Consider the following 19,641-nt stretch of genomic DNA (forward strand, 5'->3'; position numbering starts at 1 on the left):
AAATCACCTGTTGTTTTATTATAAAATATGACACAAAAAGTTAAGTATCAAATCTAGAGACAGAAAAATGGACGTTACCATATGAAAAGGTGATTTTAGAGATAGAGGAGATTTTAGAAGGGAAAATGTGGCTGAAAAGTAATAAAGTGTAAGAGTTCAGTAAATACACTGAGAGGAAGTCTTTATATAGAGAACATGTGTTAATTCATATGTTATTACAGCAGTGACACAGTTAAGAATCCAGAAGATGCTATGGTCACGAGTTGTTTACGTCATGCGTAATTACGTCATTTACGTAGCGTGATCAAGGCCGTTGCCATGGAACCGTTTATTTCGCTAAGACCCGCGCTCCTCTGCCTCTGGTTGGCTCTCCTCGTTGAGTGATCACCAATGTAACCAATCAGAGACGGAGAGGAGGATGTTTAAATGAGGATGTCAGGCTGTGACCGACATGACTCACTCGATACTCCGCCACAGTCCGAACATCATCCCGCGCCAGTCTTCTGACTTTCCAGCATTTTGTGGTTCACTTTGAGGACTCCATGTCTGTTACTGTCTTCGCTTTCTCTCTACATTTGACTTTGACGGTTGTTTGGACGTCTGCTGAAGGTAAACTCGTGTTATGCTACTATTAGCTTAGCTCGTAGCTCACTCATTCATTCAGCTGTTGCTGTTAGCTTACATCAGTCGTGGTGTGTCCTAACATGTCCCGCTAATGTAACAAGACTGAACAGTGTGATATTTGTAACGGCCTCTATGTCAACGTACTGTTTAACGTAACATAACATTAACTTAACGTGTGTGTGTGTGTGTCAAAGTTTTTTAACTTTTAAAGCCGTTTAACCGTTACTAAGGTAACTCAACGGACGTAATGTGACGTCACAACAAGCTACCGTTAACTGCTCTACTTACCGGATAGTTTGAGTTTTAATGTTATTTTGTATTTAACTATTGTTTGCCTTTAAATGTCTAATACATGTACCATAACTAATATCCTGATATAGAAAACAAAGTCTTGTATAGTCGACATAATCTATTACGTACATTTAGTCTCTGTCTTATGTGTTAATTTGCTGTGTAATTCCTCAGGTATTTGGAGAGATGTAATGTAACTAAGTACATTTACTCAAGTACAATATTGAGGTTCTTGTACTTTACATGATTATGACCATTTTCTGATGTTTTTTTCAACATCTATACTTTAACTAAGTCTGCCTTTGGGTGCTAACAATGAGTATCTGTACTGTAAATCTGCAGACATGATTCATACCAAAGGCACTGATGTGGCTTGCTGACTCACATCCTTTTTCCTGTCCAGAAGGGACTGTAGGGCTGAACCTCTATCAAATATTTTGTCTTCTGATTCGCTATCAGTCCGTCTATCTGCTGGTTTGAATGACTCAACATAACTGAAGTCATCATGATTGGTTTATTCAAAAAAGCAGGACGGTTAAATTATGTCTGACAGTTGAGGGCAAGTTCCTGAAAGATAATTCAACTGTTTAGACTTTTGAGTCATGACGGCGTCTTATTCTTTATATTAATCAACCACTTCACAAACAGTACAGACGCAGATCATGTTTGTCGCGTTGTTTATCCAGTTCGTGACCTGTTTTTCTATAAACTATAAACTATTTTCTAGAAACCAGTAAAACCAGTAAAAAGTACAATATTTGCCTCCAAAATCAAGTGACGGTTAAAGTAGCAGAAAATGAAAATACTCAAGTAAAGTACAAATACTTAAGAATTGTGCAGTACTTCAGTTGAATGTACTGGTTTACATTTTGGCTCTGTTTTCCAGGTCCGCTTCGTGTGATTGGCTCTCCTGAGCCGATATTTGCTGCTCTTGGCGATGATGTCATCCTGCCATGTCGCCTAGAGCCTTTCTTTAACGTGGAGGGGCTGACGGTGGAGTGGTCGAAACCCGACCTCAAGCCAGACCCCTCAGATCCGCTGAGCCGGGTCGAGTATGTGCACCTTTACAGGGGCCGACGAGAAGACCTGGACATGAAGATCCAGTCGTATGAGATGAGGACGCAGCTGTTCACTGACAAACTGAGATATGGAAATATATCTCTGAAGATCATGAACGTGACACTGGAAGACGGAGGCAGATACAGATGTTACATCCCCAAGTTAAAGAGCAACTTTAAGGAATTTAAGGAGTCAATTGTTGTGCTCATTGTTGGTGAGTAGTAACTTTGAGGACCATTTTTTAATCGCAACTGATGTGACCATTGTCCTTAAATTGTTGCTTTTTTTTAAATCATTAATCTAAATCATTACAAATCTTATATTTTCAGAACCAAACTCTGTTCAAACGACGACGGAGACACCGCTGCTTCCCAGAACTTTCCAGACTCCAGAGCCAAAGAACGAGACAACTGTTAAAGGTAAGAAACCTCAGTGAGGAGGAGAGAAAAAGTTTTAAAATAAAGGATTTCCATAGTGTGTGTGTGTGTGTGTGTGTGTGTGTGTGTGTATATACACACACACACACACACACACACACACACACACACAATCGTTATTATCTTTATCTTATTTCTGGATATGGTTTTATGGTGATTCAGCAGAAGTGTTGCTGGCTCTCCTGGTTTTAAGTAGTAGTCCGAGATCCTCAGGTCGGAATTTGATGTTATGTTTGGGATAATACGACAAAAGAAGCATGTAAATAGAAAACAACAAGGGGCCAAGGATCGACCCCCCAATCTGTTGTATTTCAGTTAATAAAACTGTTTTTTTATTTTTTACATCAGGTGGTCGGTCCCATCTCGCTACAGTGACAGCTGTGGTTTTCTTGGTCTTACTAATCTTGGTTGGGGGAGTCGCCGGATATTTACACAGACACGGGTGTCAAAAACCAAAGGTAAGTCAGAAGGAAACAAAACGTATGGTTGCTTCTTGTTGTGTAAATCACATCAGAGTTGGCTGACTTATTACTAAACTTCTGTTACTTGTCCTTACAGTTTCTGAAGAATGACGACCAAAGCAAACTATCTCCAGTCTAGGTGCCTTGCTCAAGGGAACATTGGTTGATGTTGTTGGAGAGGAAAGCGCTCTACTTCCCTCTCTTGGATCTTTCTCTTCAGTTCAGCGATTCAAACCATCTGTATCATAATCCCCAGTTACTTCAGTTGTTTAGGAGAATGTTGCGTCGCTTTTTGGATTTTATTGTGACGCTCCAGAAATGTTTTGGACTTTCCATCAGCATGGAGGTGAGTAGATACTTTTTCAGTGAACTTTTACTTTGAGATTCTCACATTGAAACAACAACTTATGTACTCTACTCTGTGTTTTCATACAGCTCACCTGAAGCTCTTGGATGTGGCTTCAACAACAAATCTGATCCTCTTGGAAAAACTTTTAAAACTTGATGGATTTTCTTCCTCAACACATTTGGTTTGGACTTTGGGAAGTTCAGTCTGCAGAAGAGCTGTGTCAGAACTGTAAATCCTCTCCTCGGCTGTCCACACATGATCAGCGGCAGGATCGCTTTCGGATCTGGGATCTTTTTTTTTTCTTCTTTGCATTAGGAGAGAGATGCCGAACATTCAGCACTTTAGTTTGCTCAGATTTTGCACCTCATCGGCCATTTTCAGCTCTTACAGTGTGCGAACAGAGACAGCTGCTAAACTTTGGACCTCAAAGCGATCCACGATAGACGACAACGTTTGTTTCCTTGCACTCAAAACTTCGCCGCCATCGACCCATAACTGTGAGCACCCTATTTTGTGAACTGTAATCTGAGGAGATTACATCAGGGGTCCGTTTGTGACACAAACCTCTACACTACATTTTGTCTCGTCACTGTGATCAGAAGCTCATTGTAGCAGCTGTTTGTAAGTTAAAACTTCAACTAAAACATCAGTGTTAACCTCACAAATAAATCCTGAAATAGAAACTAGTTGTTGCTTAGTATTTACACCCAATATCTTGTTGTGTAGCTAACTGAACCAAGTGACAAAGCTAACGTTAGCATGCCAACGTGACTTTTAGATTTAATTTCACAAAAATCTGACAAAATACCTCAAATTTCAAAACATTCTGCCAGTAACATTTAACTAAATGAGTGAATAACATCAGGTAGCTTAGCATGATACTTATTTGTAAACACATGTACTGCATATCTTCATGTATTCAGACAGAAAACAGTTTCACCTACAGTATAATATTTACATAAGATATATAAAGATGTATTGTGCCTTTTTTATAATGTGTGCTAGCTGCACTGACGTTCACAGTCGATTACTCTTGATTGGACAACATGCCAACATACCTCCATATTTTGTAACATTTTAACCAATATCATTCGACTACATTTGCATTTAACATCCGTTAGCTTAGCATCATCAGCATTGCTACTTGCATAGTATTTAATCTGAGACACGAACACTGTATTTCTTCGTGTATTCAGATAAGAAAACAAAGTAATACCTTTTTTTATATATATATTTACTGAAGATACATGAATATATATTTTGTGCCTCTAAAGACGTTTTTTTTTTATGAACTTGTGATGCTACAGTGACTTCCTGTTCATATAGCTGATTGCTCTTGATTGGCCGCACTGTAGGTGTTTCCTAGCAACAGATTTACACGTTAAAACTCTTTAAGTAGGAAATTTATTAAATTGAATCTGATTTACTGACTCAGTTGTCATAAACAAGGTTGAACTCTTGAAGTTCAGACTGAATGAGGCAATTTCTTTTTTGTGTTTTTGTATTTCAAGGTCCAACGTTACATGAATTATAGAGGAAATGTGGCTGGTAATTAATTCAACGCCTGTTTGGATTATCACAGTTAACGGTGTTAAGACGATGTGGTTTAGAAGACTTTAGTGTCTGTGAGGTATTTTGGGAGGGGTAGTTCATGCTAGGATGGTTGCTGACTTGTGGTCTGCCCTCCTTTTATTGCGCACAATGATTGAATATGAGCAGACATTAACAGGGTGTGTACTCTCCATTCCTTTAACAACAACTGTTATAAAGTACCTTTGAGCAGGGCACCTGTATATGCACCTATATTTCCTTGTATTGATCTGTTTATTTAAAAATATCCCGCTTGAATGTTTTGTTGAATTCTTTTGCACTTCAAATCTTTTCCTTTACATGTGAATAGATTTGCATTAAATGAAAGCATGTTTGTTTGATACTGTGTTTTTACAGTTTAATTGTGTGTTGGCTTCGTTGTGTCTCTCAGCTCCTCTCGGTCAAACATAACTTGAGTCTGTGTTTCATCTGTCCCGTTATAAAACACTGTAATCGGGCCTCGTCTTGATGAAATCAGCTCAACAGATGACTCATGTTGAGCAGCAGTCATCAGGGCTGCTTATCAGCTGTCCTCTGATGTTGGCTGAAGATCTCTCCTGATATCTTCGTGACTGAAGTGTTTTGAATGGGTGTGGGAGGAATGTATCATCACAGAACAATGTCTGCTTCTGTTGACGTGGTCACTGACTCCTCACACTTGGAGCAGCCTGGGTGGAGTTCAGATAAGACAGACTCCCGTCGACATTGACCAGGAGTTACACCCAACTTTGTTTGGTGACATGATGATACAATAATCTGTGACAGCTAAGCAAATGTAATGTTACTTTAAAGGAACAGTTCACCCAAAAATAAAAAGTCAGTCGTATTCTACTGATTTTTACATTTTAAAACAAGTCTCCAGCTACTTCAGTCACTTGTTCCTACAGCTTCTGATGGATGCCAACCAAAGCAAACCACTTCCAGTCTAGGTGCCATGCTCGAGGGAACATTGGTTGTTGATGTTAGTGGAGATGAGAGCACGACACCGCCCTCTGCTGGATTTTTCTCTTCAGTTCAGGGAATCAAACCATCTGTATCATAATCCTCAGTTACCTCAGTTGTTTAGGACAACGCTGCAACTCTGTTTTACTGTGAAGCTCCAGAAATGTTTTGTGGAAACTTCACCTGACTTTCATCATCATGGGGGGAGGAGATGGTGACTGGATTTACATTGTTGGGTGAACTGTTCATTCAAAGCATATATACACGCTGTGTCCTGATCTTATCCATCAACAGATCTGTGCTTGAATTGCACTCACATATTAAGGTCATATATCATTCACAACATTTGATTCTTTAAAACAGAGCGAGAATGGATTACGGCTGTCGACAGTATTTTCTGATTCATGGAGTGATAAATAGAGATTCCCTCTGTAGAAACCTTTGACTCTAATATGTCAACAAAACAAAATTGTCCTAATGTTAGTAATGAAGTGGAGAAGTGTTGTGGTCATAGATAAGAGGGTGAACCATCGTGTGCTAGAGGCAGGAGGGAACACAACCATAGGACGGATCGATGAACACTAGATACAACAGTGGGACCAACACTTAAAACCCTCTGAAGGACTTGATAAGGGACTTCATTTGGTCATAATGTCCTTTAAAGTAAACAATGTACGGTGCTAAAGTCAGTGAGCAGCACCGAGGTGAGAAGACGGACCACAGGGCACATGATTTATAAAAATATTAAATGTTATTATTTAAGTAAACATAAATAAAATATACATAATACACATTGAGTATACATGGTATACAAGCGAGTCATGCTTCTCAGCATTGTTTCAGTAAAGTGACACAGAGCAGATTTCAGACAGTTTGATGAGACGTCCTGTCAAAATAATGGAAAACATGTGAGGGTGAAGAACAACGTTTCCTCCGTCAACTCCATCATTGTTGTGTCCTGTGGACACTAACTGAAGAACGTAAAGGCAGGATGTGTTTCTCCTTAGTTGTGGTTCTCATCAAGTTTTAAAAGTTTTTCCAAGAGGATCAGATCAATGGTTGAAGCCACATCCAAGAGCTTCAGGTGAGCTGTAAGAACACACAAAGCAGAGTACATAAGTTGTTGTTTCAATGTAAAAGTTCACTGAAAAATGAAAATTCAGTCAGTATCTACTGACCTCATGCTGATGGAAAGTCCACAAAACATTTCTGGAGCTTCACAATAAAATCCCAAAAGTGATGCAGCATTCTTCTAAACAACTGAAGTAACTGGGGATTATGATACTGATGGTCTGAATTGCTGAACTGAAGAGAAAGATCCAAGAGAGGGAAGTGGAGCGCTCTCCTCTCCGACAACATCAACCAATGTTCCCTTGAGCAAGGCACCTAGACTGGAGATTGGTTGGCATTGGGCTTCAGAAACTGTAAGGACAAGTAACAGAAGTTAAGTAATAAGTCAGCCAACTCTGATGTGATTTACACAGCAAGAAGCAACCATACGTTTTGTTTCCTTCTGACTTACCTTTGGTTCTTGACACCCGTGTAAATATCCGGCGACTCCACCAACCAAGATTAGTAAGACCAAGAAAACCAAAGCTGTCACTGTAGCGAGATGGGACCGACCACCTGATGTAAAAAAAAAAAAAAAGAGAGAGACAGAAGTTTTATTAACTGAAATACAACAGATACACAAATATAAGCCTGATTCTCTATCTTGTATATAGGGCTGGGCGACCTGCCTTAAAATAATGTTGCTATACACGATATAAATCCTGATGTTTTGAGATCTCCAGGCAACAAAATGAAATATCACTTTATTTTTGATTGGATACCTCGATATCAATATACTGACAATATTGTGAGGATGACTATCGGTGCTTTCACAAAATATTAACACAATGAGAGTTTTGTTGATTAATCAGTAACGTGGATTAAAGACTACCTGGGTAAAGTATTAGAACAAGTGGAACAGTCACTTTAATTGATCTCAGATTGGCTTTTGATACAGTGGACCACAATATATTTTAGTCAACCCTCTCAAGCAATAGGTTGCCATTTAGGGTTCAGCATTAAAATAGTTGCACAGTTTCTCTTTTTTCATTGGTGAAACCTGATCTTCTGTGGTGTCCCCCAGGGGTCGATCCTGGGCCCCTTGATGTTCTCCATTTACATGCTTCCTTTTTATCATCTGAAATTGTAAAACTAGGTGCCACCTTTTCTGTGGCGTACCCCATTGATTGGTTTTCAGACCCTCGCTCTTTATTTACATGCTTCCCTTGGGCCATATTATCCGAAACAGTAACATTAATTTTCTTCTTTTCAGTGGTGTCCCCCAGGGGTCGATCCTGGGCCCCTTGTTGTTCTCTAGTTACATGCTTCTTTTGTCGTATTATCCCAAACATCAAATTCCCGACCTGAGGATCTCAGACTACTACTTAAAACCAGGAGAGCAAGCAACACTACTGCCGAATCACCATAAAACCATATCCAGAAATCTAAGACAATAACAACATGTGCCCAGCACACTGTTGAAATCCTTTATTTTAAAACTTTTCTCTCCTCCCCACAGAGGTTCCTTACCTTTTACAGTTGTCTCGTTCTTTGGCTCTGTAGTCTGGAAAATTTTGGGAAGCAGCGGTGTCTCCGTCGTCGTTTGAAGAGACTTTGGTTCTGAAAATATAAGATTTGTAATGATTTAGAACACAAGATTAAAAAAAAAAAAAAAAAAAAAACGACAATGGTCACATCAGTTGAATCAGTGAATAAAATATGTCACTGTAGCGAGATGGGACCAACCACCTGATATAAAAACATTTGTTTTTATTAAAAAAAAGCTGCTGATTGAACCTGTTAATAAAGTTCTGCTGACTTCTACTCAACCAACTTACCAGAGACAATGAGCCGACATTCACCTGAGTCCACACCATAGTTTGTCCTCACTTTGCAGCGATAACGGCCTGAGTCCTCAGTCCTGAGTCTGGACACATGAAGTATGAGTCGTCCGTTTCTGAGGACGTCTTTGTCCCACTGGACTCGTCCTACAAACTGTTGATCCTGAGACTTTGGGACCTCAACACCTCCATATAGATGAAACAGGACTGAGACTGTGTGATCAGTTATCATCTCACAGAAGATGTAAGTGGAGTCGGGGGAATCGTCAGCTGTGGTTGTGAACATCCATTCCAGTGTGATGTTCTGGTTCTCCTCTGCCTGATAGGAGGTCTGTGCCACATTCACTACAAATGTTCCTGTTGAGGAGACAGAGAGGGAAAGTGAGGAGCAGACACACTGACACCTTTAACATGGCAGCCTTTAAACTCCATCTACATGTTTCTGTGGACAGTTTAGTGACGTCTCAGAGCTGCAGAGGCTCATCAACATCAGCTGTTTGCTCACATGTGGCTACTTTAACTGATTCACTGGATCACAGTGTAATAAAGTGAAGCTGTAAACTAACCACAGACACAGTTGAGGCTGATGAGCAGCAGGATCCTGCAGATCATCTTCTCCCTGTGAGAGGAGACAGAGGTGAAGAGTCATGTGATCACAGTTCAGTCCTCACATGTCCCACAGCAAACATCTACAGTCTGTCTTCAGTCTTTACAACACTGCTTTGTCTTCATTGTCCTGCTCATTACACACAAGGACTTCCTGTCTGCACAGTCTTGATGCTAACGAGCTGCTGTGTTGTACTTCTGACACAAGATGGCGCCAGTGATCAAACTGTTCAGTCCAACAGTTTTGATGGTGAATCAGTAAAAACACATCAGCAGCTGTTTGGTTCAACAGATTAAAATGAAAGAACTGAAAATCATTTATCTTAATAATAAAAACACTAAAGTGCCCAAAAGTATGTGGACATCTCAAGAGGCAACAACGGCGCCATCTAGTGGAGAACAACTCAAAATAAGTGCTGCATTGTGTCCTGAAGACAAAACAGGAAGTGGAGTATTCAGCCTTTCTGGGTGTAGAGGTGTGATGACATGTTGTTAGTGTTGTAAACATGTAACAGTGATACAACTGATACATTAGAAACATATATAATCAGTGTCTACATATAAAGTCATGAGAAAACAACTGCACAGTTAAGCCATTATAGAAGCTGTTTCTGGTATAAAGTCCATCATACAGCTGACTGATCCAAAAAAAGCGACTCAGGATGCAACATGATGGTACGCTCTTATTTTCACATCATAGATTATGAAAGTTGTTTTTAACGTGAAGAGAAAATAAAATAAATCTCATGGACGCCACACGAACCATAAGTGTTATAAGTGAGAAACTCAGACATTTCAGTTTCTTGACTCCTCAATGCTGAAAGCTGCACTAATGTTCAAACCACACATACAAAGACTGACTGCAGACACGATCATCGACTCGTTTCATTACACACAACTGACCAGAGTCTGGTCTGTAAGGTGCTCAGATAGTTCTGGTAACAGTACTTATGCATGTCTAACTCAACCTTTCTAGAATTTAACTGACCGTAAATATAAAATTGAAGATTCAAGATGAATTGTCACGAAACAATAAAAATATTGCATAACAAACTAAAAACTAAAAATAAATTATAGGAAAATAAACTTTCTTTGCAGTAAATAAAAGAATCAATGATGTAACTAAGTAGATTTACTCAAGTACTGTACTTATGTACAATTTTGAGGTACTTGTACTCAAGTATTTCAATGTTCTACTACTTAACATGTCAGCTTCACTGCATTTTGCAGTCAAATATTGCACTTTGACTCCACTACATTTAGTGACGTTATAGATTGCTGCATCAGAGCTGATTTTAAATTTATTTACTTTTGTCAGCAAATTGATTTTTTTTAAAAACACTCATTCAAATATAGACAAGTATTCAATAAAAAAAATACATAACATGTAAATATGTATAATTGTATTTCTACTTTTGATCCTTAAGTTCAACTAAAATCAAATACTGTAAAACTTTCACTTTGAGTTCTTTAACAACAGTGTAAGGAAACCATTTGTTCATGGACCATATAACCAAGGGAGTAGGTTTGATTTTGAGATTGGTGGGGACACAAAAGTGCTCCAAGGCAGCACTCCTGAAAGTTGACGTTTTTTTGCATTAGCAATCATAATTTCACGTCATGCAGATGTTATAGGTTAAAGCAACTAATGAAAGACAAGGAGGCAACTTCGAAGAGTTCTCATCTTTACTCTTTAGTGCAGGGCTGTAGTGTAATACAGTAACACATGATGAGGCCTCTTTGAACACCAGACTTGATATAAAGCTCTGATTTTAAAGCCACATGGGTGAAGCATTGCCATTCAGATCATCATCACGCTAACATTTGTCACAGTGCTGAATCTCATGACTAACATATCCATCATTATTTAACCTCACCTGTGAATTTCCAGCCTCTCCTTCTCTACCTCCTCCTGCCTCTCTTCCTCTACCTCCTCATGCCTCTCCTTCTCTACCTCCTCCTGCCTCTCCTCCTCCCTCTCCTCCAGCCTCTCTGCTGTCTGTCACCTTACAACAATATGTTGATGCATGACATGAACAGATACATTAGGGATACAATGATCATAGAGTTTGATGGTTCAGTTATTGCCTGAGCAAAAAAGGCTTTTACTAAATATTAAGATTACTTAATATTAATAAATTATATTTTATAATTATAAAATCACATGATCATCTAGAATCTGAGGTTTTATTGTATTTATTTAAACCGTCGCTCTCTTCTACACAAATACATGAAAATAAGAAATAAACATAACTTTAAAAAAGTGTATCTCTTTGGCATCACTGCAGACAGCAGTTGTGTTGATAGTGACGACACAGTAGCGGCTGAATATTGGTGGGGACGTGTCCCAGCGTCCCGACCCAATTCTACACCCTTGCATATAACACAGAAACACTGGGAAAATGTCCTCTTCAGTGCACTAACAATGCTTCATGCCGACTTCTGTCAAACAATGAGGAAGTGAATTTCAACAAAACACGAGGGAGGAATACCATCCAACCATTGAGCAGCTGACTGAAGACTTTCCACTTTATAGGCTAATCTTCAGATTTATGATATTACGTTTCATAAACACCCAGTGTGTGTGACGGCTGACCTGCAGCGGTCTGCTGGTCGTTCACACACACTTCACCCGACCTTATTTTACAACACTTCTACAATTAAATCAAAGCAACAGTTCACAGTTGTAACAAAAGGACACTGTGAATGAAACGTGTAGCAGATCTAAAGTCACTAACATATGATTATAAATAGCATGGATATCAGCAGTGATAGTGATGGCTGTCACTCAAACAGGAGGTCTTGTGTACTGAGGAGCTGCAGAGTTTATTCACGGTCAAACTGTCACCGTTTAAAGGGACACTACGTAGTTTTGGAGAAGAAATTCAAAGTCAGAATTTTAGCATTAAGTGACAACAACATTGTGAACTTTTACTTTTGTAGCTGTTCCAAAAAATCATGTTTTGGGTTTGTTTGTTTTTTTCGATTTAAAGGTCCCATATGTAAGAAAAGTTTATTTTTGAATGATGATGCAATCTGCAAAGTAACTAGTAGCTACAGTTATTAAAAATATGTACAGTAACAGTCTACTAACTGATGTAAGCTAATAGCAACAGATGAATGTAAGAATAGCTCGCTAATAACACGAGTTTACCATCAGCAGACGTCCAGACAAGCGTCGAAGTCATCTGTAAAGTGAACCACAAAATGCTGGAAAGTCAGAGGACTCGCGTCGGACGGTGTTCAGAGCTGTGGCGGAGTATGAGTGAGTCATGTCGGTCACAGCCTGACATCCTCATTTAAACATCCTCCTCTCCGTCTCTGATTGGTTACATTGGTGATCACTCAACGAGGAGAGCCAACCAGAGGCAGAGGAGCGCGGGTCTTAGCGAAATAAACGGTTCCATGGCAACGGCCTTGAGCACGTTACGTAAAATGACGTAATTACGCATGACGTAAACAACTTGTGACCATAGCATCTTCTGGATTCTTAACTGTGTCACTGCTGTAATAACATATGAATTAACACATGTTCTCTATATAAAGACTTCCTCTCAGTGTATTTACTGAACTCTTACACTTTATTTTGTCATAGTTCACTTCTTAAACCGACCTCTTCCTTCATACTCTCATACATTTTTAAATGATTGCGTGTTGTTTTTTGTTGATTAAGAGAAAAAAACACCAAATCAAATCCCTGGGAAGAGCAAATGAAAGTTAAGCTGATTCTGTGAATGTGTAACTAATGTGTGTAGCTGTAGTCTGCTGTTTTATTTAGACTTATTCTGCTCTGTATCTATGTGGCTTTATCTCCTTCGTGTCTGCAACTCATTGGTGTAAAAATAGAAACTCAGTCTCACATTAAGTACATGTAACCCAGTTCCTATTGGTCCGTCAGTTACCTGTAAACAAAACAGTTGGCGCGAGGCCATAGCGCCAACCCTCGGACTTCAGCCTACACTGCCACAGAAACTCATTACAGACGTCAGTTTACAGTTTTACACCTGTGAGACCGAGTTTCTATTTTTACACTATTGGTTTGTGGACACGAAGGAGATAAAGCCACACAGATACAGAGCAGAATAAGTCTAAATATTATGACTATAAAACAGCAGACTACAGCTACACTATAAAATCTGCAACTAAAGGAGAAACCCACAGATCTCTTCTTTTTCTTCAACCTTTATTTAGACCTCGAAAAATCATTTTCAACGACGTCGAGAGCACAAATAAAAAACAGGTGCAAAAATGTGATAACAAACAGAAACAAATGAACATAATCACAGAGTGTATGAACAGAATGGGTACATAACAATGATAACAGAAGGAATATGACAGAATACAAATAAAACAGAATAAAGTGCTTGAAAATGATAAACTGCAGCAAACAGACGTGACAAAACACAAATAAAACAGAAGCTGCATAAAAGGAATAACAGTCACCAGTAATGAATCTGAGGGCGGAGTGATAAACCCAGTCTAGTGGAGTAAGAGTGGAGAGAGGCTTTGTTTTCTGTTAGTATGAATTCCCCTGTAGAAACCTTCTCTGGCAGTAATGAATGCTAATGTTTGCATGTTTCCTTCCTCCACAGATTTGGAGGCTGCGTCAACCTTCTACTCGACACTCAAGCTGGACTCCACCTGACGGAAAACAGCAGAAACGTGCCATGTCCTTCTGAAGGAAACAGGAAAGACTGGACTGTATTTTCCCTGGCAGCTCAGCAGTCCCTCCACTGACTCACTCAGCTGGCTGAACCACAGAAAGATGTTGGACGGACGTTAGATTTTAGTTTGAAATTAAAATTGAGCCGACATCGAAACCCAGTGTCGCTTGCCATCAACATCAAACGCTGGAGAGATGTTGAATTTTGGTCACTTGACACCCAATTATATATCTAATGATGTGAGAGTTCGACATTATGAGGTTAAGCAGACGTTGGGTTTCTGTGTCAGTATTCTGCATTAAAAGGTCATCGGTTTAAGACGTTTTGAAGAATTTTGGTTGCTTAACGTCACAACTTAAAACAAACCAAATATCTACGTCAGCTGTTGTCACAACCTCCTGTCAGATATCAGCTACTAATCATGTTGGTGGACAGCAACCAGAAAAACATGATTTTAAAGGAAATTAACTTTGGTAACAGAAATCTGAGCAGGCACGATAGTCGTTGACTAACAATGTGATGCCACATAATGAAAAACTTCCATTAATTGAATTTTTAGCTGAAAACGCACCATGCAGATATTATGACATGATTAAATCAGCCAAATTTTAATACCTAGCAGACACAGAGCACCATGATCGTCCCACTGGAGTCGTTTTGTGTCCAGTATTCACTCTCTTTTTGCTCTGTTTTTGGTCTCCACCACCTCCTGAGGTGAAACTTAGCTGCTTAAAGCTCATAATCTTCACCAGCTGCACTTTAACTGAGTTTGTCTGCTGTTTGGTTGGGTAACAGAGTGGTATTAATTCTTTGTAGATGTTGCACCTTGATCCATTTAAAAACACTCGAGGGTGCAGCTTTATTGTCTGTGTAATATGTCCTAACAAACAGGTATTTCTTCATTCCTTGTTGCTGGAAGTCAGCCACAGGGAGCTCCTTCCTACCTCTCTAATCTAATCTTAACTTAACACAGTCAACACACCTAAACCAAACAGTCACACTCCTGTAATAACCTGAGCTCAGTCACAAATAGGCATTTAAAATCAGTTTCAGCCACATTGACATCTGAAAAACTCGGTTTATTCAACCATGACATCATCCTGGTGAAAGAGGCTCATAATTGTTTTGAGCAAGTTTCAGCAAATTAATCTTAATTAATCTCAATTAATCAATCTGTCGTTTTTGTTTTATTATCACTTATGTTTATATTTATTTATGCATTTTGGTCTTTCAGTAGACTTGCAAGCTCCCAAGGTTAAGCACTTTTAATATAGCAGGTCTGCCGTAGATAGAATAATTATTTATTTTTGTTCTTTAGAATGATTTTGTGTCTAACAACAATAATCTGGATGTCTACTCACTTCTTTAACTGTGTCATTGGTGTAATAATATATGAATTAACACATGTTCTCTATATAAAGGCTTCCTCTCAGTGTATTTACTGAACTCATACGCTTTATTTTGTCATAGTTCACTTCTTAAACCGACCTCGTCCTTCATACTCTCATACATTTTTAAATGATTGCGTGTTGTTTTTTGTTGATTGAGAGAAAAAACACCAAATCAAATCCCTGGGAAGAGCAAATGTAACTAATGTGTCAAAGTACAACGACTCATTTCATTATCAGTTTATTATTCAGTTTCTTGAAGACATTTCACCTCTCATCCAAGAGGCTTCTTCAGTTCTAACTAACTGGAGGAGAGTTTGCAGGCTTTTACACTGTGTGGGAGTGTCCTTCATGTGGGTTGCCAGGGCTAGGTGAGCCCAGGTGTGAATGGTTGTTCAGCTGTCTGGGGAGGGAACTCAGTACAGCATTGTATGTGGGTGATAACGTCGTAGGCCACCTCCTCTGTTCAAAGACGATGATCATTACATTACGATTATTTTTGATATTGTTAAGAGTACAGCTTTGGATCTCAAAGTACCTGAGTTTCTCATTTTAGACTAAGAGAACAGGTATTTCTTCATTCTTCGTTGCAAGCAGCCACAGTGAACTCCTTCATCTCACCTATACACACTAAAACACACACATTGACTGATTGGCTAAAAGTAACTCATTGGCCTGTTTGCAACTTAAAAACAACCACCTGGTCTGGTTGTTTTAATGCAGAATAAAAACACAGTTCATCATGAGAGGAACATAAACATCTGAACCAAATTTCATGACAATCCTTCCAATAGTTGTTGAGATATTTTACTCAAAATCACAAAACATGAACCTCCTGGTGGTGCGAGAGGAAAAGTGCAGAGGATCATTAAAGTAAGTCGGATTCATCCTCTGGGGAGTATGAATGTCACCCTGATTGAATGTATTCAGATGTTTTTTCTGCTATTAAACAGCAAAAATACTTACACGAGAATTATAAATAATGCATTAACTTTAAGGACCAGTGAGCAGGGTTTTTAGACAGTTTTATGCAGAAATCATATATATAATATCTTTAAAAGGTGTTAGAATGAAGATAACCTATTGTTACATATGTTTCTCTTCTTGGAAAATGAAGTACGATGACCCAGAAAAAGTGGCCTGGGCGTCACATCAGTCAAGGTAAACGTGTTCTCACATTGAAAGAGGAAGTGGTGGGCAGTGGTGCTAAGTCAGTCATTTTCCAGTCAGCCGTGAGACGAGATGAAGACCGCTGTGTTGCACCTCAGCCTCTGTGAGTATAACCTTGTCTTTTTTATATGTGCTTTGTCTTGTAACTCACAGGATATCATCGATCATGTCTTCGTTCTCTCTCTGCCGTGTGTTTTTAGGTGTGTTCCTAGAGTTTGCCTCGTCTGATACCAAAAAAGAAGGTAATGAGCTCTTTATCTGTGGATTTATTCACTTCCAGGGATTCAAAGTGTAAAAACTTGATTCATGTTTTGTCAGTGACGCTTTTATATTCGACAACACATAAAGAGAAGCAATATATTAAGACAACTGAAGTTAGCTATTGATAGGATTAGGGTTAGCTAATGCTATGCTAGCTGAACTGAATGCTAACAAAATGTCTTCCATTTGTGTCTATCTGATGATTAGTCACAAAACAACTACAAAGAGACACAACAAGACATGCAGCAACTACAAACATCATTTTAAACTACTACAGAGACATAAAATGACTTCAAAGAGATTCAAAATGTCTACAAAGAGAATTTGAAAGTCTACAAAGACACATGATATGAACTGCAAAGAGACAAACAACAGCTACAAAGAGACTCCTAACGTCTACAAAGAGACATAAAACGACCACAGAGAAACATTAAACCACCATAGAGGGGAGTCGCAGGCTTTTAAACCCTGTGTGGGAGTGTCCTTACAGAGTCGTTAAGGACACGTGTGGGTCGTTGGTCCAACAGTCCTTCATGTGGGTTGCTAGGGCTAGGTGAGCCCAGGTGTGAATGGTTGTTAAGCTGTCTGGGGAGAGAACTCAGTACAGCGTTGTAGGTGGATGATCAGTGATGTTTTAGTCCATCTCCTCTGTTCAGAGACGGTCGTTCCAGTTTGACAAAGATGGATTCAGAAGGATTTAAAACCCTGCAGCTGTCCTGCAGTTAGTTAGAACTGAAGAAGAAGAAGCCCTAGATACAGCACTTATAATTACCAGGACCGTCATCAACATAAATCATATCTGGATGTCATATGAGGCGTTTAAAGGGGCCACTAACTATTATCATATACAGAAGTTATGCTTACCTTTGTGTCTGACAGCCAGCAGGTGGCACTCCCACGCTTTAAGATACTGACGTCGTCTCTCACTGTGCAACAAATACCACTTTATAGCCTACATAACTAGTTCAATGGCTCCTTTTAACTACCTACCTATTAATTAACATGTCACTCTGCCTCCGTCTGTTTGTGTCTTGCAGCCGTCCTCAGAGTCGTTCCCAACAGATCCCAGTTCTTCCAGTACGAGTCCGTCTCTCTGACCTGTGAGCCGCCGGGAGACTCTTCTGGGTGGACAATTAAGAGGAACACAACAAAAAAACTTAATGAGGAGTGTCCCCCCTCCTTGCATGGTGTCAATAAATCCTACTGCTACTTTGAGGACGCCTACTCAGGAGACACTGGACTGTACTGGTGTGAGTCTGCAGCAGGAGAGTGCAGCAACACAGTTAACATCACTGTGACTGGTGGGTTTGAACAAGACAAACTGCTGCACACAAGAGTCTTTACTCACCGTAGCTGTTGCATTACATGATGTAATGATGATCTTTCCCTCAGGTGGTGATGTGATCCTGGAGAGTCCTGTTGTTCCTGTGACGGAGGGAGAAGATGTGACTCTGAGCTGCCAATCACAGACGACTGTTTCCTCCAGTCTCACTGCTGACTTCTATAAAGATGGTCTTCTGATCGGGAGCAGCTCGACAGGACACATGACCATCCACAGCGTCTCCAGATCTGATGAAGGACTCTACAGGTGTAACATCTCCGGAGCTGGAAGATCACCAGAGAGCTGGCTGACTGTCAGAGGTGAGATATGATTAATCATTAAAAGACTACAAAGATGATTGTTTTTAACTTGTACGATGAAATCAAACTCTCTTCATTGTCAGCAGGTCCTGATGCTCCTGTTGCTCCTGATGCTCCTGCAGCTCCGGTGATGTCACTCTTCAGACTCATATGGCACATCGTCGTGGCAACTCCATACCTGCTGTCCACCATCTTAATGATCCTCATATACAGAGACAACAGAAGAGGTGAGAACCAACAGGACTGATCCAGGTCGGTCGCTGCATTTGAGCCTGTTCAGGTCAGCTTTCCTTCGGGTGCTCATGGTTTCTGTTTCTGTTTCTGTTGTTCTTCTGTTCGTTGCAGCTCCACGGCTCGCTGGAGAAGACAGAAGCTACGATGTCATCATGGAGATTGAAGAGGACAAAACCACATACAGATATTGAATATTTTAGCTTTTATGTTCGAATGATTTACATTTTTATTAGTGTATATTTTCATTTCATGCTCATAAAATCACTGAATGAATTTTATTCATACAGCACAGTTCATCACAGGTTAACTCACTGTGCTTTACATTACAGCAGCAATATGTAAGAATCACCCTCAAATGTAGCTGCTGTTAGCGAGTTAGCTCAGTTAGCCGTGCAGTTAGTTGTGACACACTTCAGATCATCAGCAGCATCAAGTAGCTAAAAGAACACAAGTCACCTGATGACCTAAGTCAAAGAGAAAGTAAAAAATACCAACTGAATTTCTCACAGGAAGCAAGAGGAGGCAGTTTATTATCGTCTGTCTGGGTGATTTAAATATGTTTTTATTGCATTTATGTTACGGCATTATTAATATGTACAATACGACACAGCAGAGAGAGAAGAAAGCATCAGCTCATCAACACTAAATCAAATATCTCACTGTTGAACTGACTGCACTTCATGTGGGAAATGCGTTTAACTTCAGTTCAGTCGTGTTGAACTTGTGGATTTACACGTCTGAAGACGTTCGCGGCTACAATCTCTCAGAAAAGAGCCTCAGTGGATGTTTCCACTCTTTAAGGTGTGAACCTCAGTTTCATGCGGACACTAAAAGTTTTAAACTGACAGGAAATAATGTAACAGTCCCATGCAGCAGGCAGGCGACTGAGTTTCTGGCCGTTGGTTTATAAGAGCTATTTAATGGACTTCTTATTTCCTTTGCTGTTTTAGATTTCTTCTTTTAAGCGTTTCCATTTTCACGTTTTGCATTTTTTCATTTACTCACTCGAGGCTACATTTTCTGATCATCGTTT

At 39.6% G+C, this 19,641-nt stretch overlaps 3 protein-coding genes across 4 annotated transcripts; 2 read left to right on the forward strand and 1 right to left on the reverse strand.

The window, feature by feature from the left end:
- Positions 1 to 332: 332 nt before the first annotated feature.
- On the forward strand, positions 333 to 5,152 carry LOC311251646 (butyrophilin subfamily 2 member A1-like). The gene is made up of 6 exons (XM_084344184.1): positions 333 to 609; positions 1,802 to 2,188; positions 2,304 to 2,393; positions 2,760 to 2,869; positions 2,970 to 3,218; positions 3,308 to 5,152. The coding sequence occupies exons 1-5, from the start codon at positions 543 to 545 to the stop codon at positions 3,009 to 3,011; spliced, it is 696 nt and encodes a 231-aa protein (XP_084200310.1). The 5' UTR covers positions 333 to 542; the 3' UTR covers positions 3,012 to 3,218; positions 3,308 to 5,152.
- On the reverse strand, positions 4,374 to 12,659 carry LOC311251647 (uncharacterized protein). Of its 2 annotated transcripts, XM_084344185.1 has the most exons (8): positions 12,405 to 12,659; positions 11,128 to 11,256; positions 9,211 to 9,263; positions 8,642 to 9,001; positions 8,334 to 8,423; positions 7,276 to 7,379; positions 6,932 to 7,175; positions 4,374 to 6,842 (listed from the first exon to the last, which is right to left on the reverse strand). In XM_084344185.1, the coding sequence occupies exons 3-7, from the start codon at positions 9,254 to 9,256 to the stop codon at positions 7,140 to 7,142; spliced, it is 636 nt and encodes a 211-aa protein (XP_084200311.1). In that variant the 5' UTR covers positions 9,257 to 9,263; positions 11,128 to 11,256; positions 12,405 to 12,659; the 3' UTR covers positions 4,374 to 6,842; positions 6,932 to 7,139. The 2 variants fall into 2 exon arrangements, with proteins under 2 accessions (XP_084200311.1, XP_084200312.1); XM_084344186.1 differs by lacking the exon at positions 11,128 to 11,256.
- Positions 12,660 to 16,429: 3,770 nt separating this feature from the next.
- LOC311251859 (sialoadhesin-like) lies at positions 16,430 to 19,613 on the forward strand. The gene is made up of 6 exons (XM_084344504.1): positions 16,430 to 16,575; positions 16,673 to 16,714; positions 17,771 to 18,034; positions 18,069 to 18,374; positions 18,461 to 18,601; positions 18,720 to 19,613. Exons 1-6 carry the CDS (start codon positions 16,545 to 16,547, stop codon positions 18,797 to 18,799), a joined length of 864 nt encoding a protein of 287 aa, XP_084200630.1. The 5' UTR covers positions 16,430 to 16,544; the 3' UTR covers positions 18,800 to 19,613.
- The last annotated feature ends 28 nt before the right edge of the window (positions 19,614 to 19,641 follow it).

The sequence above is a fragment of the Pagrus pagrus genome, assembly GCF_965226575.1.
Source record: "Pagrus pagrus genome assembly, chromosome: 22".
In the NCBI taxonomy this organism is placed as follows: domain Eukaryota; kingdom Metazoa; phylum Chordata; class Actinopteri; order Spariformes; family Sparidae; genus Pagrus; species Pagrus pagrus.